This window comes from Rhyacophila brunnea, unplaced genomic scaffold (genome assembly GCF_057557595.1).
Source record: "Rhyacophila brunnea isolate RB1 unplaced genomic scaffold, BYU_Rbru_1.0 scaffold_20, whole genome shotgun sequence".
Lineage (NCBI taxonomy): Eukaryota > Metazoa > Arthropoda > Insecta > Trichoptera > Rhyacophilidae > Rhyacophila > Rhyacophila brunnea.
In genome coordinates, this window is record NW_028232860.1 from 16,991,217 (window position 1) to 17,017,136 (window position 25,920).

The 25,920-nt window shown below is 35.4% G+C and overlaps 1 protein-coding gene across 1 annotated transcript; it reads left to right on the forward strand.

Moving 5' to 3' along the window:
• The first annotated feature begins 4,589 nt into the window (after positions 1-4,589).
• Positions 4,590-25,646, forward strand: LOC147071285 (luciferin 4-monooxygenase-like). The gene is made up of 10 exons (XM_085947888.1): positions 4,590-4,828; positions 6,642-6,849; positions 8,381-8,576; positions 9,768-9,887; positions 11,890-12,067; positions 13,496-13,636; positions 15,195-15,317; positions 15,860-15,943; positions 19,547-19,690; positions 25,401-25,646. Exons 1-10 carry the CDS (start codon positions 4,718-4,720, stop codon positions 25,494-25,496), a joined length of 1,401 nt encoding a protein of 466 aa, XP_085804014.1. The 5' UTR covers positions 4,590-4,717; the 3' UTR covers positions 25,497-25,646.
• The last annotated feature ends 274 nt before the right edge of the window (positions 25,647-25,920 follow it).

Sequence of the window (25,920 nt, forward strand, 5' to 3'; positions counted from 1 at the left end):
CCATATAAGTGTCATTTTAAAAATGTACCACAAAATAAGATATTACGAATATCTTCTTATAATATTTCCTTGTAGGTATAATGCGTTAAGACCGTTAACATGGATTCTCGAATTTCACCCGTATTGCCCTGGCTGTTAAACTAAATTTGCGTTCTTGGAATAGTGACCCTAAGGGTGTCTGCAAGGGTGTCTGAGCGGACAGAGCAAGTCGTCATGCGCTGACTATTAGTTAGAGTAAGATGCAAGCTAGATCGGGCTTACTACTAATTATTGCCAGGTCGTTTTCGAGACAAATATTAAGTGAGCTTATATCGGTTTAAGTCCGCTGATATTAAAACAGTAAGTTTTAACACTGGCCGAGTCACTGAAAATCGGGCGTCATTTTAAGAAGCATATATGATTCATCCAGTAGTATATTAATGCTGATAGGTAGCGAAAAACTGTCATGACTAGGGCCCAGATTTATATGCTAGTGCATGTTTTGTTAGGGTGTATGCACAGTTACCAGAGATGCGCAGAAATCCGTTTTGAAAGACACAGAATCCAAAAATAAAATTTTATTGTGCATATACATGCATATTTGAGACGTTAGAGCGTATTAGAGACATTAGTGCAAATTTCATAAATAACTGCATATTTTAGGGCTTTCGCATTTATACTTTTAGTTTTTTTTTAATTATTTTATCGAAATATAACTAAATTAGGTAGGTAGATAGTTTAGATGCACTTGCATTTTTTGTAATGGCATAACCGAACTGTGGAGTCATCAAAAAGTCAACTCGGGCACCTTTATTTAAATTTTGCCCAATCACCTCTGTGGACGTTGAGAGGTTGTTTTCCGCATTTAAACAAAGTACAGACCGATTTGCGGAAAAATTTAATGTCTAAACACATTGAAAAAAAATATTGAACTTATTTTTTCGGATAAAAAAAACAGCAATTAATATTTAGGAATAGTTAAATGTGTCGTTTTTGTTTTTTCAAGTGGTGTTTAGTTTACATTGCATTTCTTATTCAATTATTTTTACTTGTAAACAAACTTTTTGAAAATTGTAATTGATTAGCTTTATATTGATTATTTGTGTTTTTTTGTTATTGTATTATATTTCTTAAGTTTATTAATTTTTATTCGATTTTATATCAGTAATATTGCGTGAAGTGAATATTTACAATTTTTAACTGCATATTTCTTCGGTGCATAGTGTATATTTTAATGATTTTCAGTGCATACGTGCATGCATATAATCATGTTTTTTGTTGCACATAAATCCGCTCCCTAGTCATGACCAAAACAACACAACATAAAACAAAAATGGTTAATTTAGAACCCCCCAACCATATGCTTGACAGACAACCAAGCGCGCTACTAAATGCACCCCTGAGTACGTGGAAAGTGTGAAAACACAGAGATCCCTGGTCTAGGACGATTCGGCGCCGGGATAACAGGGCGCCACGCAATTGAATTAAATACGACGTTCGTGAATTAGAGGTACTTTATAAATATATATTTAATATTAATATATTATTATTTGATACCTACTTCTTGGTGAGAATTTGAATATGCACAATATGTAAATAATGATTTAATTGTAAATTTGTGTTTAAGTTCCAAGGTGAAAGGAGTTCTTTTACTTTTAAAAGCCTGACGCATGATAATTATTCTCAATCCGCAATAAAGAACATTCTGTTAAGAGCAAAATAAATTAAAACTACTAAGTAGTAGATAGAAACTGATTAAATTTTCTTGTCTACTTTCTATATAAAATTGTAACGAACACCTATTTATTTCAATCTCTAGAATTACACGAAAAATCATTGATATTTATTTATATTATGTTTGAATGATGGCAAGCCAAGTAAAAACATTCAAATTATATAGGTGCCTAAATTTTTTATAAGAATATATTGTATCGAATATCATTGTATACATACACTATGGTGGGAATAAAATGCTTAAATATCTATATCTTTTCATACAGTTACAATGGTTACATTGATTGAAAAATGTTTAACCCATAAATAGGTGTGCATCAGGGAACTCAGAAATAATGGGAACTGATATACCTAACGGGTGTGGAGTTACAGGCAACCGATCTCGAGTGTCGAAGAATATTCGATCTGAAAACTACTTTCGGTTCATGCACTGGTGCTTATTCAATATTCGTGTATTTGAAGGTTGTAACGCACGCTATTGCACGTCTATAATATGTGTTTTATTTTCGTAGGACACTCACACATTCAAAACACTGCTTCAAAATGTGGTGTATTGGGGCTGAATTCTATTTATTAATCTGCTCTGTGATAGCGATATACAACACCATACTATAATAGGAGTAGCTACTCTTAATATTTCAATAAAATAATGGAGCGGCTCGAGGACCACTAATGTGGAACACTAACGAGGTACAATGTGTGTATACTGTATATTATTATTATTATGTAAAGTTGATACTATTGTTGAAAACAGAGTAATACCGAAACAAATAAGATACCTATCTCAATTGTATTTAACAGTACATAAATAAACATATTATGTCTTCAAATCTATATTTTATTATTTCTTTATCATTTGATGTGTTATATAACTTATATTATTATATTATATAATCTACTTCTCGAATTACTTATTAAACTATCAGCAGTGATCGGCAACGTTTAATAATAAATCAAAATTAGGTAACGCCTAGTTATAAAATCTAGGAAACACGATTGAAACATAAAAAAATAATTTTACGAGACCGGTATTTTCATTACAAACACTTCTAGTGTGACACAAAAAATTATGATTCTTTCGAAAGATAGATACCTATTATGTTTAGTGAATATTCTTTATTGTTTAAATATATATTTGTTAATTAATGTGATCTTCAGAGATTATAAACTATTTTTTTACTCAACGAATAATTCACGAGATTTAACAATGTAATATAATTTGAAAATAATAAACTATTGATGGAGCAATTAATTTGTTTTTTGATTAATATCGATAAATATCGATAATACTCTTGCATTATTCTGCGATTTTATTAAATTGGTTATGTAATCGCATAAACCCCTCACATTTTCGTTCTTTCTGACTATGACGTTGATATACTGATATCTGACTATGTCTGTACTGACAAACGTCGTTATTTTTTTCACACGTTCATTAATAGAAATAATTGTATTAGTAAAATTACAACAGAAACTTGTAAAAGTAAATTCTTGCACTTTTGGAAATGATCAGATACTTCTTATCGTGCCATCCCCTAGCGAAGGTCGGCCACCATCAGGTGATGTTTGCCTTATCATATACTACCCGGTACATGATTTGAGTTACTCCATATCCATCCGCTATGTATATTGTGCACGGCCACCTTCCATGACGCTATAAACGTGTCCGAATGAAAAGATTTTAGTACCACACTTCCTTGTCCCGAAACGAATCTGCAAGGGACTGATGTAGCAACCATGTACCTTAGTGCTTAAAGAAATAGTTTTAGAAATAAAAAAGAATCTTGATTTGCTCTGCCGTCATTTTCTTTAATGATATGAAGTGGCCTACTGAAACTTTGCCGAAACAAAGGAGTCAGGAGTTGAAAGTGATACATCTAAGGAAGGATCGGAATTATTCCGTCCTCCATATGACGCAGCAAATTTTTCAAATGCTTCAAAGTTGGCCTCGGTTGATATCAATTCGGCGTGGCCAATCGGGCCCCGTGTGGACGGACTGGAACAATTCAGTGGAACTACACTCGTGTCAATCACGGAGGTTCTTAAATCACGAAATACGGCGTCGTCCTCTGCTATGCTCACCGTTGGCCTTTCCTTCATTGATGAAAAGTTAGGGAATGTTTTACTTTTGTACTCTCATAATGTGGCCGAGGTACGGTAGTTTTTTAGTTTTGATACTACGCAGAACTCCTCGGTCCTTTCCCATTCGATTGAGAACTTCAACATATTTTGTCACCCAGTCCAAGGAAGTTTGAGGATGAGTCTATACAGCCACGTCTCGAAAGCCTTAACTCTCCGTGACATCTATTCGATGAGCGTCCATACTTTCATATCATAGAAAAGAATTGAGAGAACACAACAACGAACTATCTCGAGAATATTATAATATGAATGAAGAGTGGTTTGAATGCTTCCACGACCTCTTTGAGAAATTTGAAAACAAATATTCAAAGAATAAAAGATATGCCTTCGGCTAGAAATACGATGAAAGATAGAATATTAAGAACTCAATTATAAGTTTAAGCTATTTTAATAGAATTCTTAAAAATATTTTTTTAGAAAACTTGAAAAAACTTTTTTTTTCGCCATGAAAAACTGCTTGACAGTCGAAAAATATTATTTGGGAAATTTTGGCACGCGTACGTCAAAAGGTTTGCCAACTCTGCTCTATGTAATATACAATGTAACTGTTTGTTTGCAATGAATAAAACATTTATATTTTGATTTTTTTTAAATAAATATTATTTATAACAATTTCAGTTAAATTCGTGTTATCATTAAAATTTACAAACCTTTTCATTTTTAGTGTAATTTTCGTATTTGTTTTTCATTAATGCATGTTGGTATAAAACATTGTCATCATCTGAATCAGAAAAGAAATAGTTTTTCGTGCGTGACTTGTTAGTTTCCATATTTGCGGAAATAGTTTATCGTTGCAAAACACGGCGATAGTTTAATCTCTTCCAAATAATTATCCACCTTTGATGGTTGTAAGTGTTTAAAAATGTCAAAAATTTCATTCGAAAAGATTGAAGAAATTGTGGAATCCATCGATACACATCTCGGAAGACAAATCTTGATTAGGCTGGAGAGAAATGGTGTCAAAATAAATCAGGTATGGATATTTCATTAATTCACTCGTATGGCAGCAGGGTAGTGATACTCGAACAAAATCAGTCACAAACACAAAATCACATAGTCAAGACTACAGTACTAGCGCGGCGCCGATAGACCCTCAATCTGTGCTCAAAGGTTTGGATTTCTCCGCACTCACATAAAGGATATGAATTTAAGTCATACGCAAATATAGTATGTTCGGTTCCATTACAAAACAGAACAGTGACAAAACCAAACATGACAAAACAGAACATGAGAAAACAGAAGCATGCAACGGACAAAACGCTGAAATATAATGTTATTTTCATTCGAACATCCAACGTTATTTTTAATATTTGTTGTAAATATAAATAAGTACCCATGTATAGACAATAAATTAATTGATTATGCACATCTTTAAGTTTTAACGAGGGAAGAATTATTTTCGTTTAATAAACATCATAAGGCATAATAATTATTCTCAATCTATATTAAAAATGTGTCAAGCGCGAAATGTATAAGGTACAACTACTGAGAAGATAGAAGCATATTAAACTGACTTGCTTTTTTACTCCAACAAACCGAAACGTACGTCTATTCCTTTGCGCATTTAATTCAACTGTGCGGCGTCCAATCCTCCCGGAGGCCAATTGGGTCGGCGTCGAATTGGGTCGGCGTCCAATTGGGCCGGCGTCCGATTGTACCGGCGGCCAATTACCGGAGGCCAATCGCCGGAGGCCAGTTCGCGGTGCCAAATCGTCCCATTCCCTCTTAAACTTATAATTTGTAATGTCCACAATATGTTAAAAAAATAAATAAATTGAAATTGAATTGAATATAATAGAATAAAATTAATATTACTCAAAACATAACATAATCTCTGCAACTAATAAGAAAAGGGCATATTATAACTTAACCACACAACAGATAAGTACCCGCTTGTTCACAAAAAAAACTAAACCACTAATAATATTATGTGTCGTCAGCATGGCCTCCACATCCTCAAATGGGTCCCTACCTATCGCTAAGGTTTGACACTCTACAAGCATTTTCCAAATAGTGTTCGAGGTAAATTATGTATTTTTGAAAACACCTAATTGAATTATGGAGTTGTCGTGTACACACAATAATCAAAAATTGTATTGCATAACCACATATTATTTTAAAATGTTAAGATATTTTAAATAAAATAGAGCCGCAGGCGACTTTTTTGGTATTAGAGAAAAATTTTAATGTGCGTTTATCTCACTTATTTGGTCAAGCCATCACGCCGAGCCGCTCATAAACCCAGGCCCCCAGGCCAGAGCCCTGTCAGCCCCCCCTTGTGGGGGCTATTGCCATCAGTCATCACTGTCATCACTTCAATAATATTATTTGGATATGGAAAAGATACCTTTCTTTATGTATACTAGTTACGTTGGCAGTTGCAATTTATGGTTTGTATTTTATTTTTTATCGCGAGGGGGCCTTAAAATCCCTAAACCCGCTACTGCCATTTATTGAGTTGTCGCAGATCTGCAGCCCTATATTGTAACTTCTGACATGAAGTTACCTGACGACATGGCGTAATCGTGACGTATGCTTAATACACGCATCGAGGTGAGCCGCTCAATGCACACGGCTCACCATAGATATTATTATGCTGAAACACCTATTTGTGTATGGGGACAATGAATAACGCCAGTATTAGAGTAGCGTTAATTTCTCGAAGACTATTGACTCACTCCGGTAGTACGTCACAATGATGTCATATGACGTCATGTCGCCGGGTGACTTCATGTCACAAGTTACAACATACGGCTGCTGATGTTTTATTTTTTCTATGCCATAAGGTTAACATCTCGACTGGTGAATCAGAGACCCATGGTTCCGTGAGACTGCGGAGCATAAGAGTTGCCCAAGCCTTGACTTCTCGGGGAATCGGTTTGGGAAAGATCCTGATGCTGTGCGGAAATAATCACCTTGATCTAGCGATTCCTGCCATAGCTTCGTTATATGTAGGAACAGCAGTCATGACATTGGCAGTGAACATGACACATAGTAAGTCATTAATGCTAATACTACGAATCAGCAAATAATAACAAAAAGGGTTAATACATTTAATGGTCATACATTTTTAAATTGATGAGAAATGATACATATTTTATATTTGTTTTGATTTGATTTATCTATTCGTCTATTCAATTCTAAACTATCCTAAACGCCAAATCATAAAATGTGCAGGAAAGGGAAATTTAGAAATTATGAACTCTATACTTAATTCGATTTAGTTCTGTAATATCAAAATATTAAAAAATCATTTTTTGTGTTTCAAATTACAATAAATTTTGGGGGTTTTTTTCCAATTTCAAATTTATGAAAAATTCAATACATTGGCAAATAATGTCACTTAGGATACTTAAGAATTGGCATGAAAATAATTGTTTCTTAAATTCAGTATAATCCTATGCATTTAGGTTTATACAGAATGTTGGAAATTTCATAGAGAATCGATTGTTGTAAAAAAACGTATTTCGAAAAATTGGCGTTTAGGATAGTTTAGAATTGAATAAACGTATTTATCTGTAACATATGAGAGAAAACATAATATTATGTAAATGTGTTTGAGAAAGCGAGACGGGGATAAGACGTATACACGTAAACGTAAAAACAAAATTTAAAAAATAATCTGACACGCAAATACCGTTGAACAAGATTTTCTTGTCTACTGTGAACTAACAATCCCCTCACAACTAATCACACTTCCGTTTTCAAATGAGGAACGCTCCCAAATTTATCATTTCAATTCGTGCTTCCGTGGTGTACGGATCTATGAATTTATGTAATTTGAAGTTTCTTATAATAAAAATATAAGATCTAAAACTATCAGGAGTGATGTTAGAATATTATTACTAAACTTTTGGCATATTGCGAAGAAGAAAAGTATTAGTATCTAAAAAGAGAGAGTAGTATCTAAAGAGAAGACAGGTACGTCACTAGAAGTCGTCTACATGCGGTTACAGTCACAGCGACTTCCTGTTATCGTCAATTGCTTGTTGTCGGACAATCGGGTCGTGAAATAAAACAAATAACAGAATACTCTCATAATAGTTTGATAGATGTATCCAGTGCAGCACTAGCATATCGAGGATATAGAAAGTATTAAACGACATTACAATTAATTTGTTAGGTACGGATTCGTGGAAAGCTATAAAGAAGTATCGGATAGTGTCGGATAGGAAACACGATTTTGAAAATGATTTATCTCTGACAATGTCAATTTCTAAAAGAATATGCTCGATTCAAATATAAATAGATAAATTGAATTTCCAAGTAAGAATTTATGTTGCAGAACTAAGCCTCATTCAAGAATGTTAATAGGTGGCCAGGTAAACCACTTTTCAACCCATTAGGTCCATACTCTGACCCTAAACAACATAATAATGTTCATATTATGAATTTTGTTAGACCAGGCATTCGAACACAGGACACTTGACATTATAAGCCGACACGTTATCGTTTATACAGTGCAGAAAGTTTGCCAATGAACCCGTCTAGAGTGGAATTAATGTACACAAATATTTTTTTACAGTGGAGATAAAGAACAACATTTTATTGGGAAAACCTGATATAATATTCTGTGATGCAGAAGTCGCTTTGACGTTTCAAAAAGTGCTTATGGAACTGAATTATTCGACAGAAATTGTGGTATTTGGAGAAAAACCACGGGGAAACTACACGTCATTCGAAGAATTATCAAAACCAACTGGTAATGAGAATCAATTTCAGTAAGTTCATCACTACAGATTTTATTTTACAGACAAAATTTTGAATTTGGGGAACTTTTTTATTACTTACAAAATTTTTACTTCTAGAGAGGGAAGAGTATTTTTTTGAAGAAAAAAAAAAGTACAGAATTCAGACAACTTAAATACATTTAAATTCAAAATTGTTTATTTAATCCATTTGTATCAATAATTCAATCACAAATATTATGAATCTTTAATAAATATCATCATACTAATATAAACATTGCACAATATCTATTGACTGGAATCCGAGCTAATTTTTAATACCGAAACATTAAGCGACTGGATTATAAGCAAGACCCACTATATTCAGGCTGTGACACGAAACTGTAAACTTCGATGGTAATGATAGTTATTGCTCATACTTTGAATGAAATATGGTAAACTGTTTTTAGAAACTGATGATTATTGCATATCGAAATAAATGGTAATAATTTGAACAAATTATCCAATCGAAAATCTTCATTATTTATTGCAAATCAGTAACTGGCTCGGCTCGGCTGCCAACCCCTCCTTAATATATTTTTTATGGAAATTTAAAAAGTGAAAAAGATTTGAAAATATCTCATATTTTCTTTATATTCATATATTAAATTTGTGAAGCAAAGGTTTGCATCAGCAATTGCATTAGCATTGGACAAAAACATAAGAACATTTAAAAAAATGTTAAATACCATAAGCACAAGAAAATAATACGTGACCATAAAATAAATTAATGAGAAAATTGAAACATGTCTCCTCTAATATTTGATAATATTAAAGGACACCCAGAGCAGCTTTTTTGCGTTTTACAGCCTGGTTGTTATTAAGTCATTAAATCTGGCTTCATAAACTTGGTCTATAGTAGCTGGCTTTCGCATTTCTATCATATTAATCTGTTCTATGTCTGAAATCCTTGCATGATTTAAATTTTTTCCCGCTTAAGAAATGGACCCTTCATATTACAAGTATATCGGTTCACCCTTACCATTAAGTGATTTCATGTAATTCGTTATTTTCATTACTGATAACAATCTAAAACTCTAATTGATACACCATCTACTCTTGTTTGTTTCGGACATTTTTCAACTGACTTTTTAAATATTTTTTAGTATTTTATTTATGGTCATTACAAATTACTTATTCAAGGCATGTTTATGTGAATTGATTAATTATATTTTTATTGAGTAGATCAGCTGATTTCAATCCCAAAACAACCACAGCATTTATAATCTTATCAAGCGGTACTACCGGAATGTCAAAGGGAGTTTGTTTGACCCATGAAAATTTTGCGATTCCAATACTCGTGCCGTAAGTTTTACTTAATTATTATAATTGAGTAGGTTGAAAGCAAAATGGCTTCTCTCCATTTTTTAAATGCTCTTTGAAATGTTCAAATTATACCAAGTAACTTTATTATTTTTAATTTAAATGGTCAAAGTAGCTCAGTTCACTCGATTGAGATAATATAATAAAACTTAATATAATGTCCCTAAGCCCGCACAAAATTGTATCATTATTTGTATGCGAATCAATGTGTAAGTGGTGGAGGGAAGACTTTTTGTTTTGAACCTACATATTCAATTAATTACTTTATTAAAGATTTTAAAAGTTATTTTTTATATTATTCTATAACTAATGATTATAAACCAACTACGATCAAACGAAGATTCTAAAGGGAAATCAATATTTAAAGCACTTTCGAATTATCAAGAAAAATTATTCTTGAGTAATTCAAGAATTTAAAAAAAAATAGGAATCACAGGTAAATCACCAAAGTGCTGAAATGGCAACGAGCTATTGCATTTTAACTGTGTCCGGGAATTTGTACGTATGCAGTTCGCCGTATTATACGAAATGTTGTATTGGAAATGTATGGTCGTAATTAAAGACCTTCCAACCTCTTTGAGTCGTATAGTACTGAGATAAAATCTGTACCTAAGAGCTGAAAGTCTGGAAGTCACATTCAATATTTCGCAGGAGAGCAGTTTTAACATAGTTAATCTAATCTAGTTAAAATACTCACTCGCGTTCGGACTAAAACTCCGTATATTGGATTTCAGCACTTTTGCAATTAATCTTTTTGATATTGGTTAAAGCAAAAATGACTTGAATGGAGATCCACTCTTTCAGTTCTAAAGTGTAATAATTGGACTACCATAATTTTAGAAGTATTTTGAAAACCATGTGACATTGGACTCCCAAGTTTTCAGCATTAAGAGAATTTGGATAAGTATACATTTAAATCTGCATAATATGTACTTAACTAAAAAATGATAAAAATGTGACTTCCGCACTTTTAGCTCTAAGGTACAGAAATTCATGTCTAAATAAAACACGGTTCTTGTCGGTTTACAGGAAGCCAGCGGCAAACAAATTTAAAAAATACCCTATATACTGGATTATTTGTTAGGTTAGGTCAGGTTTTCATTCTCGAATTTTGCCAAAATCGCCTATGGGGATCGTCGATGGGCAATGTTATCACCAATCTATAGATATCTTTACGAGCTTTTTCAAGAAAGGTCGGATATTTTGTATGTTTAAAATGAACCTTAGTCTTCTTATGACGAGAGTTTAGTTAGACGATAATAATGCATCGGAATAATAGAATGGTAAAAGCAGTGACGTCCCGTGGGGGTAGGCAGATTGAGCGTCGCTTGGGGACAGCAGTTACACGAAAGGCGGCAAATCGAGGAGAATCAATAAATATACATAGGAATAGGTACCTAAACTTAGTAATAACGGAAATATCTTTCCATTAAAAAATTCAGCTCACTGGTGGGAAACAAAATGTACCTATTAATTAGCATAAACGGTTTAACAGGACTGTATTTTTTTTTCGTTGGGTTCGCGATGTCTAGTTTACTTCCGTTGTCTTTGGACATCACTCCTTGATGACCAGCAATGACACGAGCAGATTTGCGAATTATAGGTAGGTTTATACTTAGGAACCTAATTAATTTATCCAAATATTTTTGCCAGTCATTCGCGAGTTTTGAAAGTTGTCAGGTGTATTTTTAAACGTATCTGAAACCGTGGACTCATAATATTGTCTATTGAAGTAGAGATTACATTTAAATTAATTTTTGTGGTATATTATATTTTGTTAATAATGTATTTCTTAGATATTGAAGTCATGAAAGGATAATAAAAAATATTAGGTAATGGGGTGGCATTTTGACGCTGCCTAGGGGCGGCATTTTCTCTAGGGACGTAACTGGGTAACAGTACCTATGTCAAATGTTGTTTACATTTATGAAAAAGAATGAATGCACTCAAATGTATAATATTTACTATTTACTACCATTTTCAGAGAAATTTTCGAAAAATACTCGGTTAATTTGTTTGAGAGTGTACTGACATTCTCATCATACGCGTGGACGTCCGCCATATTACTATGCATGACATCGGCACTGAAAGGGATGACGCGCTTTCAAACCCACCTGCCATTTACACCTGAAATAGCTTTGGAAGCTATCAATAAGTACAAGGTGACCGATCCATATATGCAATCAAATAATATTTAAGAATATCATGCCAGTATTTAGTGTGCGAGTGGATGTTAAATTATATTTAACTGGGTATGTATATTTATTTATATTTTTATAATGTACAATGGTGATTGGACTCCTGACCACTACAACTTTTTGACTGAACAAGGTGGATTCATTGCCAACATGCGCACACACAAGAGGAAAGGTTTTTGGGTCCGAACAAGAACGGAAAGAATACAAATTATTTAAGTGAATGGAACATTTTGGTACAAGTCTGTTTACTAGAAGCCAGGCGGGAAGAGCGACATTGAAGTTAAATTCCCTCCACCAAACCCGCCCCGTACCACCCTCAGTCTTAATCGAGAGTATCACGGGACCTGTCAATTGGTGATGTGAAGCATCTAAGAACTGGTCTGGGAGTGTCCTGGGAGAAGATTCCCAAGACTTAGGTTGCTACGCTCCAAGTGAGCTCTGACTGAGTTTACTGAGTTTAAGTGCCAGGGAGAGAAAAAGCACATGGAAATTACTAAAAAGAAAATGAAGCTACTTGTTTATTAAATCAAAGAACGAAGCTAATCAGACAGGCAGCAAAATTTATGTGAAGAAATCTTCACACCCGTAGTAAGACGCCGCAATTTTTTTGAAAACAAGATAATTGGCCTTAGTAGCAACCAGGTCGGAGGAGCCGATGGGCAACAGCGACAATTTTCATTTCAGACAATTTAGACAATAATTCATGAATTCAAGAATTTTAATCTAACCTAACCTAACAAATAATCCAGTACCAACATTTTTTCTTCTTCGTCAGGACCTCATGACTTAGGATCGTGACTCGGATAATTTGGCAGTCGAACAGCTTTGTCAACGGATTGCCCACACTCCTCTCGGCATTCTTTGACACGCAAAGCCTGTGGCACTCATGAATTGATGCAACCTTAGAGTAATGATATATAGAGAGCGCCTATTGTTCGGCAAAATGAAGTCGTGTTTCTTGCGTATAACGCACAGTAGAATATCGATTTAATTATTATCAACTTAACTATGAAACGTTATCTATACGATCGTGTTGCTTCTCATTAAGTCTGCCAAATTTAAACACAACGTAGTTAACCATATGTTCTACTAAAATAACTAAAAATAATTACCACTACCACAAAAACAATAAATTTCAGCAACACATGCTCGCACTTTTTAAATGAACATAATCAGTCAAATTCAAATCTGCCAACCTAAATTTTTGCCGTACCTTATAATATTATTACAAATGTACCTATTCTTGCAGAAGGCTGTCGATTACCGCTTTGCGTATGGAATGCTTTCCGTGTTAATTTGGACCAATGAAAATAATGTAAACCTGTTAAAGTGTTAACGGTATTTAATTGTAATAATGTATTTTAATTAATGTAAACTGTTTTTATCTTGCAGCCGAATTCTATTTTTCTCACACCTATCATAATATCTTCATTATTATACCATCCACAAATTAAGGAATGCGACTTTTCCAGCGTTCATGCAATTGCCTGTTTAGGAAGCAACGCAACACACCAAAACGTCGAAGAATTGCAGGTTATTATAATTAATGTATTACAGTGGCGAAGATTCCATACTAGGCGATTATTTAAAGCCTACCTTCTTAATAAATATAATTTTCAGTTGCATATTGACGTATAATATAATCACTTGTATAAAAATAATTTAATTTGCCAACGACATCTGTCGTATATGTAGGAAGGTAAGAATGTATTATAAAGAAATACAGCATATCTGTTAAAGATTTTAAAAAATATGCCATAGCGCAACATCTGTCTTTAACAAATTTATCAAATTATTTGCCGCGAATTGTCATGATTTTTAACATGGAACATGTTTTACTCATGATCTCCGACGCAAAAGCGTTACGAAAGATATACGTAGAATAACTATAGACGCGCAGCCCGTCCGCGAAGCCCGCGCCCCGCCCCGATTACTTACGAGCGCCAATTATTTTAATTTTACGTTCAGTAGCCTACATTCTGTGCGACGTATTGTTCGTCTGTTATTATTACTTCTTTAGTTTTATTATTGTAATTACATAATTTACAGAAAAGTAAATTTGTTTGAATCCTTTGGATTCGGTTATTTTGACAAATAATTTTTATTTCGAATTTGGACAACCAGAGATTCGGGGAATCAGTAGGCAAAGCATGTTCCATGTTTAATAATTTTAACCGTCAGGGTTTTAGTAACCATAATCTGAGGGTCTAGGGGGCGGAACCCCCCCGCGAGGCGCAAAGCGCAGAGTTTTTTGTATGGACTTTATTTCACGTGACCTCAGCATGTTTATCCCAGTTTATTGAAAACGATAGGCTCTGATGCGTTAGCCTAAAATCATTGCGTTTAATATTTATTATATTCGTTAAATAATTAATAATTTATAAAAATAATTTATATGGCATCCAATCACATATAAATAAATATACTTAGACGTTTTTAAAAATAAAAAATAATTTTATCTCTTGATTATTAATGTGTTTATAGTTATATAATATGTTTAGGAAAATACAAAATATAAGCCCATCGCTCAATTTTGTGTCGTCAATGAGTTATTGAAATTTCGTTGAATTAGTGTGTCGCTGTCATTTGATGTCACCTATTCATCAGTAGTAATATCGTAGTATTATCTTCTTATTTCCCGTAAGTATACCTGACAAGTGTGTTCTTTTTCTCTGATCTCCATCGCCCACCTCTTTCCAAAAGTCACCCTTCACCACTGATGTATTATTAGTTTCATAGGTCGTCGTCGATGCATGGCATTACGCTCTGTAAGGCCTTGTCCACATGGCACCATTTGACTAGCGAGTAAAAACTCGCGCACATTCCAGGTACAGGTGACCTCAGTGAGCCGTCCACATGCACTCGCGACGAATCGCAGCGAGACACGCGTCATCCGGACAAGCTTTAATCGTTCGTCAAGAGTATTGTCTTAAATAGAGTAGCGTGTTTTCTAATTTGACAGTGGCTAAACGGTGGCAAAGACTTTTTAGGTCTATAAGATTCAGAATTTTTGCTGCACCCACGCGCTCCGCCTCCACTGTGTTTGCCAATACAAATTATATTGTTGATTTTGTTTTTTTAATTTTTGCAGAAGTATTTAACAAATGGACAGGTCGAAAATTACTACGGAGTTACAGAAACAGGTCCTGTATGCCGTCCATTTAGGTACAAAAGAGGTGCATGCGGACAGTTGATGCCTTGGTACAAGTGGAAGGTAAGTGTTAACCAGTGGTGCGCCGTTCATAGATGGTGTAGATGAGGAACATCCCCAGAAATATTTTATAATTTTCTTTATTTGTATTTATTTGAGAAATTTATTCGTAAATTTTAGTTAACTTACTTTGATATTTGATGGGTAGGTGCGACTTGATACTTACAAGCACCTACTTGCTAACCTACTTCATTCATTTAGAATTTTAAATAAATAAAGGTATATGATATGACTGTAGGTATTTCTAATTTACTTACCTCATATTTTCTTATGTGTTTCCATTGTATTACGGTGAGTTTTATTAAATATTTTTAAAAGTGTTTATTTATACATTAGTATGATTTCAATCAAATCCCATCAGTTTTATATACAACAGTTCACGGTGAACTATGATTAGATCAACTTGACATTCCAGACACGAAACATTTCAAATAGAACATTACAAAACTTATATCAATTAAATAACATCGAGTACGTACGTACTCTCTGTCAATAATAATAATTAAAAAAATATATATTGTTATTTGTAGTATTTTATGTTATAGGTGGTTGATGCAGAGACCAGAGATGAATTAGGTCCCCATAAAGTTGGAGAGCTTCTGCTTTATTCTCCATGGACTCTTTTCAAAGTATGTTCACATTATTCTTGAAGCACTATTATAGGTTGTCCACTGGCTGAATTTGGAAGTTAATTCATCACATTCCATGTGATTTTTTTTTGTTTTTGATTTTTACGATGTTGCCATCTTTTTTAAATGATTATTGTAGTACCTACAGAAGTTTAAAAATATATTACCTATATCTGAATAAACTATAGTAGGCACATGGCCTAATAGAATCTCCGACTTGCTTATCACATTGATCGCCAACTAGTTTTACATAAAATAGTTAAAAAATGATTATTTGTCTCTAAGGTATTATTTGATAGGTAATGAAAGAATATACTTAATGTTTTTTTTCATTTTGATGATTTTTTTACGTAAATATTGGTTTTTATGATGTGCCGGCCACATGTGTCCGTCGCGGCGCCAACAAGTTAATTTATTCTATTGCGCCGGGCCGGCCACTTCGCCAGTCACCTGTCCATATGTGTTGACGAGAGCATGGTGCCATTTCGCGGTCGAATTATATTTAGATTTAGATAGTATAATAAACAGAAAAGGCACAAATACGGAATAAAAGTTTTCAAATTGGGTAGCATAATATCTGGATACACATAAACTGGAAATATACGTATACATACCTTATAATCATTTTTTTTATTCTATTTTTTTATTCTATTTTTTTATTATTTACATATTTTTTATAACTTATATTTTATAATCTATTTAATTTTTATTTTTATATTAACAAAAACACATTTACAATTCAAAAGGAAAACTTTTTTTTTCATTATGTACATTCTTTACATTAGTGAGCCTATATTTTGTGACTGGGAAGACATATTTTCAGGCCAAGTGGCAGTAATATACAGAAGGGCCATGCCGGTCACCGCGTATCGAAAAATGCACTGCGCGCGTGCCCGCCGGCGCTGTAGAATAACTCTAAGGCAGGTCTTCTTTGCCGGTCACCGGTGACCCCCATGGCGATCAACGTGTTAAGTGGCGAATTGTAGGATGCCAATCACATACTCTGGGAGTGTCCCCATATTATGTCGGTTGAAAGGTTATACGTTTGAGTTGCGCACGCCGCTCAACGCTCCGCCCAACGAATTCACCCTGGACGGGACTTTAGAGCGCACTTAGCAGCCGCGCGTATATTGTTTTGGTAGGATACATAGGTTGCCGTTTATATTTCGGGAATTGGCAACACTGGTGTTGCTAGGTGCAATTTGACTTCTGTATTTTGAAGTTTGACATTTTTAACGGCAAAAGTACTTAGAACGTTTTAACAAACAGACGCTTTTTATTTTTTTTAAATTCATTTGAATAATTTATCTTGGCCAAAAATGGAATTAACTCGTGAAAATTTTCGTGCGATTATTTTTCACAACTTTCGACGTAGATTATAGTGGGAACAGTGCATTACTGAACTTAGTGGTTTATATGGCGACAAAGCACCATCAAAAACTACGGTATATCACTGGTTCAACGAATTTTATCGTGGTCGTCGTTTGCTCACAGACGAACCGCGTGAAGGTCGTCCAAAATCGGTTGTTTCTCCAGAAAACATCGATGCTGTGCGTGAACTGACAATGCAAGATCGTCATGTGACATACTGTGAGATTGAGGCATCTCTGGGCATTAATAACACCAGCGTGTATACGATCTTGCATGAACATTTAGGCGTGAAGAAGCTATGTTTGCGATCGATCCCGCATAATTTGACAATCGCACAAAAAAGGCGCGTGTCGATTAATGCAATGAAATGATCAAAAAAATACGATCGAGGTGCTTCAAAAAACGTTTATAAGATTGTTACAGGTGACGAATCTTGGATCTATACGTATGAGCCCGAAAGTAATCAGCAGTCGACCGTATGGGTCTTCCAAAATGAGCTTAAACCAACAAAAGTTGCTCGCGCTCAAGCACTTCGAAGCAAATGGTCGCCTGTTGTTTTCGGAAAAACGGACCATGCCGCAACTGTGCCTTTAGAAAATCGTAGAACAGTCAATTCTGAATGGTACAGAACCATTTTTTTGCCAGAAGTTTTTGATAAAATAAGGAAAAGCAACCGCCGGCGTCAAATCATCCTTCATCAAGACAATACGAACTCTCACACATCGGCTCAAACAAGCGCCTATTTGAGTACTCAAAACATCAAATTTATAAGTCATCCGCCGTACAGCTCCGACTTGGCACCAAATGATTTCTTTTTATTCCCGACAGTCAAAGATAAATTGCGTGGTCAACGATTTTCTACACAAGAAGAGGTGGTTGATGCATTCCAAAACCATGTTTTGGAGTTACCTTCTGTAAAGTGGCAAACATGCTTTTCAGATTGGTTCAAACGCATGGAAAAGTGTATAAATTATTGTGGAGAATATTTTGAAAAACAATAAAACTGTTTTCATTGATAAAAAAATCGTTTTTGTTAGTTGTTCCCGAAATATAAACGGCTACCCTCGTATAAGACCAAGTAAAACACAGACTCACACGAGACAAGGACGGACGATACCATTCTGCGTCGCGCTCGCCTACTGCAGCACTCCTCCCACTAGGCAATTAAATTACGCATGTTACGCGCGCGCGCGCTCATTGCAACAGTTTATTTTTTTTTTATTTATTTGTGCAAAGTTTAATGTGTACCATGCCTCACGCAAAAAAGTGTCTCATCGTGGATAGCTGACTATCCTGGAACATTTACATACGACGGAAATGTTTTATATTGTCGAGTTTGAGTTTACTACCGAACATTTGGAACAGTAGCTGATTGTTAACGTTTACAAGAGTAACAATATGTTAAATAATTCATAATTATCGCCGATACTTACTAATTGTATACTGATTTTGAAATAAAAACTATAAAATACTATTTTAACATGTATATGTTTTACCGCTCGGCGTGACTATGAAAATAAAATGCTGTGCAATGTTAACGCAGAATGTTACCGACCGAGTGGCTGACGGTTTCGTCGATCACTGAAGTTAAACAACATTGTGCGTGGACACCGGTTGGATGGGTACCGCTTGGGAATTTTTAATGTTTTTCGTCTCAATTGTATTACAAAGAGAAAGTTAACAGACAAATTAATTTTAATTACATTTTATTTTCCAAACGCAATAATAATTACATTGTTCTTTCTTTTGTGGATTTTTAGTTTGATGCATAATTTTAGTGTGTAAAATTTGGTGGTTTCATGAATGTGTAGTATTAAAAAAAATGAGGCGCCGGGTCTTCTACGCTACCGTTTCACGCTACCTTTCATATGCTAAGCAAGCGCTCTACCATTTGAGCTACGCCCACGATGAACGTTACCGACAAAAATAGCGCTAAAATAGGCTACTGATGCATTTAACATATGCCGGTTTTTTTAATATTATTTAATGTTGCATATTTTGACACTTTTCATGCATATTTTAAGCATTTTTCATGCATATTTCAAGCTTTTATGTTGCATATAATCCGGTCTCTAGTTATAACTACGAGGATGAATTATTGAGAATGAAGGCGAGATACAGACGACTATAAATACACAAATAAATACCAGGTGAAAAAAAAAGCGTACAAACACCTAGTCTTTTATAAACACACCAAACTGATTTATTAAATAACATGAAGTATTCTTCCAGTGCTACTATGGTAATCCTGCAGCAACTGTTGAGGCCTTTGACGGAGATTGGTTCCGGACAGGAGACTTGGTTTACTACGATGAAGAAGAAGATTTCTTCATTGTAGACAGGCTCAAAGAAATGCTTAAATTTCGCAATTATCAGGTAACTAAACCCAGTGATGTCCCTAGACAAATTGTATGCAAATTAATATTATTATCTACCTATTGTTATCTATAGTTAATGAGTGAATCATAGCAAACTAGACCATCATAAATGAAAAATTGAAAGTTTCTGTCAAAAATCAACCAAGATCTTTTGGCTGCGTGAAAGATACCAAAGCAATACAAAAATAACTGATCGAGTATGTTTCTTCTTTGAATAATTTGATGTTTTTTGAATATGATAGAATAATTATTATAGATCATTCTGAATCACAATGCGAAGCGACTTAATACGATTGATATGTGGAGTGGATGGTCGATGGAGCACGGAAGAATTTTTGGTATACTAAATATAAAATAAACGTAGGTAGATACTTTTTATCGTCATTTTGTGCTAAGGTGTTTTACACTTTTTACTACACTGATTCGCCTCTTTGCCTAATTACACCGCATAAAATTAGATCAAATGATATTCACTTGTTTTAATAATATATGTAGTAATAAAAAAATAAATAGATACATACAATACATAAAAAAATATTTTTAGAATATATTACATAATTAATAATTTTCATCCTAGAGCTGGAGTGCAAAGTTATGAAGCATATACTCTAACAGCTATTACTTGTAATGATTTCTTTTTTGAGTACTAGCATAGACTTTCATTCATGTTTTATAATATTAAAATTCAATGTTTGCGGGGTGCTCAAAATTGTGTTTTTGCTAATTGATTTGAAAATGAAAATAACACGTTAATTATTACAAAATTAATTAAAAGTCTCAAAAAGCATTGTTTTGTTCGACTCAACGTATAGAGTGTATGGGTATGGATAATGTACCCGAAAAAGTGCAGTGTCAATGGTCGAAACAACGAGAAGTTTAAAGTAGTAAATGGATAAATGTGGAAGTGACACCTATTGGATTTCGTTGACCCCGCCCCCTCCCGCCGTTTAAAAATCAATAATATATTAATATATATTTTTTTTCTAACTAGACCCCCACTCAAATTATTTTTCTGTTACGCACCTATAACTATTGATACGCAGGTATATATGTTTTCTTTAAAGGTTGCTCCAGCTGAATTAGAGAAAGAGATCGCCAAGATTCCAGAAGTCTACGCCGTATGCATTGTTGGTTTACCACATCCCGTTGATGGACAGCATCCAGCAGCGTTTGTTCAACTATTTCCAGGAGCAAAAGTCTCTGCTGAAGATATTCAAAATGCAGTGAAAAGTATGTCGAAAAATATTATTTTTCACTTGAATTTAAAACCATCTGATATTTTAGAAAAGAATAAGAATATTTTAATGTGGCCAACAATATGGTAACACATGTTTATAAAACATGATTTTGACGTCGATAACCATTGTAAATCCGTGGGCCTCTATGTATATTTTAATTTATGTGAATACCCAAAAAACATACACATATTTGACGTGTTACAGTCACACGAGTTTAGATGTGCAACGCGCCTTATTAAAAACTTTCGCCTAACTCAGTGTGTCTTTGATCTAGATCAGTGTTCTTCAACCTTTTAACACCCGCGGCCCTATTAGACAGAAATAATAACCATTATAGATGGAATTTTATTTATTAAATCTTATGTTTTAAAATTACAACTTTTGGTTAGTGCCACATATTATGCTGTTGCTTCTTTGTAAGCAAATTTGATATACGTGGTTGCAACATTGTTTCCGAGAGATGAAGCGTTGCATCAACATCTATTCGATTTCTGTGTTTGGTTTTTATTACTGGCATAGATGAAAAATTCTTTTCACATAAATAGGAAGTCGAAAAAATTACCAATAATCTGATCTTTATAATTCAGAGATGGATATTCTTTATCAAGGGATATCCTAAATTAAGACAATTATTGCATTTTATGTCTGGACACTAGAGTGACATCAGAAGATAGCTCGATCAGCTTTTCTTTCTCACAAAGATCAAGTGCGCAGGATTTAATAATCTTCCAAAAAGGGATTATTAATCCAGAGGTTAGAGGTCCGCCTTTACGTATTTTCAGAGAAATATTTATTAAAGTTTTCAGCTAACGCTTTTAAATGGCTTATAATGTTGAATATGACTTTCTGGTTAATATCAGCAGGACTTAAAAATTCTCCCAGCATTTCCTCTAGTGCGAATTACCGGAATCATGTAGCGATATAGTCGGTTGATAGCATGGTGAAAGCTGAGGGTGGAAGGAGTCCGCAGACCAGTGAAATGTGTAAATAGCAGTTAAGACAGTTAAGAAAACCTAAAGATTACAACATTTTAATAATCACAATATTTTAATATATTTTATTTAATGTTTTAATAATCAGCAAAACGCGGCCGTGCGAACTGATATATGATCGTCTTCCACCGGCCGAAGAAATATTCACGTGTCGGATGTCATTTGTCGCATCACAGGAATGAACGAGTAAACAGTGCATTCCTGTCTTTGTGTCGTGAGAAATTCATTGTTGGATTGATAACGTTTGTACCTTAATCAAATTTCGCAGACAAAATTCCAGGAAGCGATCCGCAGTGTGGGAACGAAAACAGCAATAACTTACCCACGCCACGGATAGCATTTCCTTTGTCTACTTTCAATATAAAAACAGACGTGGCAATCCAACAAGAAATCAGTCTCTTCAAATCGTCCAACGAGTAACACGCTTCTCGCTCCGGCGGAAAAGAATTACTTTTCGTTGGAGCGAGAACCCGCCGCGTTCAACTACAACGCCGTCTTTGCGTTCAGTCACCGAGTTCGATCTCCACATCACTCCGTGACCTGTCAACGTCACGATGTACAGTACCAGGGCATCCACTGCCACATCCAGCACCATGGAAGAGGACACCGCATCTGGGTACCAAGCATCGACGACGACAGCGCACCAAGACTCACCAGTCGCATCACCGATTCCATCACCTTGGCCCGATGACAGCTGCCCATCAACGTCACAGGACAGTTCCGACAGCGGCCCCATCAGACTTGGAGCCCCGGAGAGTCCTGACTGCAGCATCATCAGACCCAGCCCGCCTGATGACTCCGACAACCCAACCTGGTCGTCATCAGGAGCTGTCAACTTCCACCAGGTGATAATGGCCAGGTTGGAACGACTGGTTGCCGGACTACGACGTGTAGCAGCACTAGACAACACACACCAAGCAGCCAAGGATCCACATCCTTGCGCCCGTCAGCCACGTTCATCCAGCCGCCAGCGCAGCCGAATCACCGGAGCCCTGTGGACTCCTCAGCAAATCAGGAGGAGGCAGTTCCGGTGCCGCCAGCAGCTGGACCAAACACCACCAGCGTCACGACGGAGAGCCCAAGGCAGCCCGCTTTGGCCACCGTCGCCCGCCGGTTGGTGTGCGCAGACGGGATGCTAACTTTGCCCAGGCAAGTTTAAGGTTTTTTCCTACACACGTACATACGCAATTAACATAGTACAAACCCACGCATTTAAATTCATTGGCAAACCTAGAATCCAACCCGACTTTTATCCCTAAGGCAATTTTACTCGAAGAAGCTATTCTAAACAATAGATAGTTTTCTGACGATGAGTAATTGGCTTAGGCGACTTTTGATATTTCCACAACCCTAGACTTCTCATTCAATCAAACATTTTTGCAAACCGCTCAGTAGTTCAATTTTTGTTCTTTCTTGAACTACCCCCACTGCTTTCTGTTATACACATACAGAAGATATGTTCTAACAGAGCAGCCCTCTTAGCCCTGTGAAACTCACTCACAGCTAAGACGCTCTTTTCCTCACTTCTGCGGACATCGCAAGTTGGAAAACGCAAACGCAAAATGTTTCCATTGACTCCTCAAGTTTACCCGGATCCATATCAAATACAAGTCTCAACATTGATTCTACCAGCAATGTACATACCTACATTCATTTGCCCCAATTCATTGAAGTGCCATGTACATGTTCATTCAGTATACACAAAACGCAAAACAAGGAAAAACCTAAAGCAAACCGAAGCAAGTTTCAAATTTCAACTCAATACCACTGCAAGAAAACCAGCGTACATTCTCAAGGAAAATAAAACAATGGAACAGCCTGAGAAAAATCCTGACACCGTGAGAGCTCGTGTTACCCGATACGGCAGACGTGTCCATTTTTCAGACCGTCTCTAGGCTAGTAGAGCAAATATCGGTTAAACAACATCAGGCACGAGCCAAACAAAGCAATCGGGGTCGCGTTTCAAAACAGCACGCGGAGTTTCCGATTTCAAAACAGTTATGTTAGCGAATGCAAGGACACACATTGACCTATAATGTAGGTCAGTGGCGTACGCAATATTTAAAATGCAGGCATAAACAATTTATTCGTAATAAATACGGATAACTCAACTGGATTATTCAGTATTTTACCATCATCATCACCAGGAGACACCAGCATACGAAAATGGGTGCACAACAGACAAAGGAAGAGATCATCGTCGCACAGACTGCGTCGGGCGGAGCAATTGCCAACGACACGTCGACAGGCCAACTGTCGTGGGCAACGCTTGCCTTGATCATCGTCATCATTGCCGCAGTTTCCAGCTACCTGCTATGGACAAATTGCAAAAAGCACATCACCAAAAGAGTCATCAAGGACATGAGAGCAGACGTCCCGGGATGCAGACCTCCGCAGCATCCACCGAGACAGATCTGATTGGACCTTCAAGCGACCACCTCTACCTACTTTCATCGCGATCTACGTGCCGCATATCGCTGGAAGGGGGGTGTGAGGGTGGAAGGAGTCCGCAGACCAGTGAAATGTGTAAATAGCAGTTAAGACAGTTAAGAAAACCTAAAGATTACAACATTTTAATAATCACAATATTTTAATTTATTTTATTTAATGTTTTAATAATCAGCAAAACGCGGCCGTGCGAACTGATATATGATCGTCTTCCACCGGCCGAAGAAATATTCACGTGTCGGATGTCATTTGTCGCATCACAGGAATGAACGAGTAAACAGTGCATTCCTGTCTTTGTGTCGTGAGAAATCCATTGTTGGATTGATAACGTTTGTACCTTAATCAAATTTCGCAGACAAAATTCCAGGAAGCGATCCGCAGTGTGGGAACGAAAACAGCAATAACTTACCCACGCCACGGATAGCATTTCCTTTGTCTACTTTCAATATAAAAACAGACGTGGCAATCCAACAAGAAATCAGTATCTTAAATTCGCTCGTCTTAATAACACGCTTCTCGCTTCAACGTTAAAATAATTTGTATTACAAACACTATCGTCGTAAATCTAGTTATAAACTTTATATTGTACAAGCTGTAAATTGAATTTGTAATTTGTGTTAAGGGATAATAAATTTGGGGAATTACTTTTATACGCATCAAAACCTTCTGATTCTATTCATCACCTACCCCTCATCACACCATCCCTTGCCTCAAAGCTTTTGCGGACCGGTAATAAACTCTTGCGGACTGGCGCCGGTCCAAGGACCACCGGTTGAAGAACACTGATCTAGATCACAACATAATATGTTTTTTGTCAGACGCGGGAATGAATTTTCACCCATAGCATCAGAGATTGGCACGTTGGCACCACTAACCACAGTGTAATATTTACTGAATTAAGTATGTAATTCGAATTAACCAGACGATTGCAGAAATTTAAATGAACAAAATTTCATACTTATATTCCACATTGTAAGTTTTTCCAATTAGGTAATTACATAGTATATCAAATGTTTGCTTTTAATTTTAGAAAACTTGTCAGAACCGAAACAGCTACGCGGAGGAGTTGTCTTCTTGGACGAATTTCCAACTACATATTCCGGAAAAATCAACAGAAAAGCCTTGAACGATATTAAACTGTCTCTATTCAAAGTACCGTCATAACCAGGGAATACAAAATGAATGAGACAGAGTTACGCGAACGAATGTGGGTTACATATAAATATTATACGTATTTCACAGTTCACCGTGAGCTATCTTACCGGAAAGAAAGTGGTGTATAGCCCGTATGTCTATAATTTTTTTTATGTTAATATCTATATATATTTTTATCTTTTATATTTAGGTAACAAGTCTATTATTTGTAGTATATTGCAGTCGCAATTTACATGAAAATATATTAATTAAATTCATGTAAAAAAGTGTATTTTTATTTTTGAACACTTCCATGTACTACTATGTTTTAATTTTTTCTGAGGTTGAAATTTAAAAATAAGTACCTAATAAGATTAATAATAAATGAGGTGAGTACACACATGTCTTATAGTGAT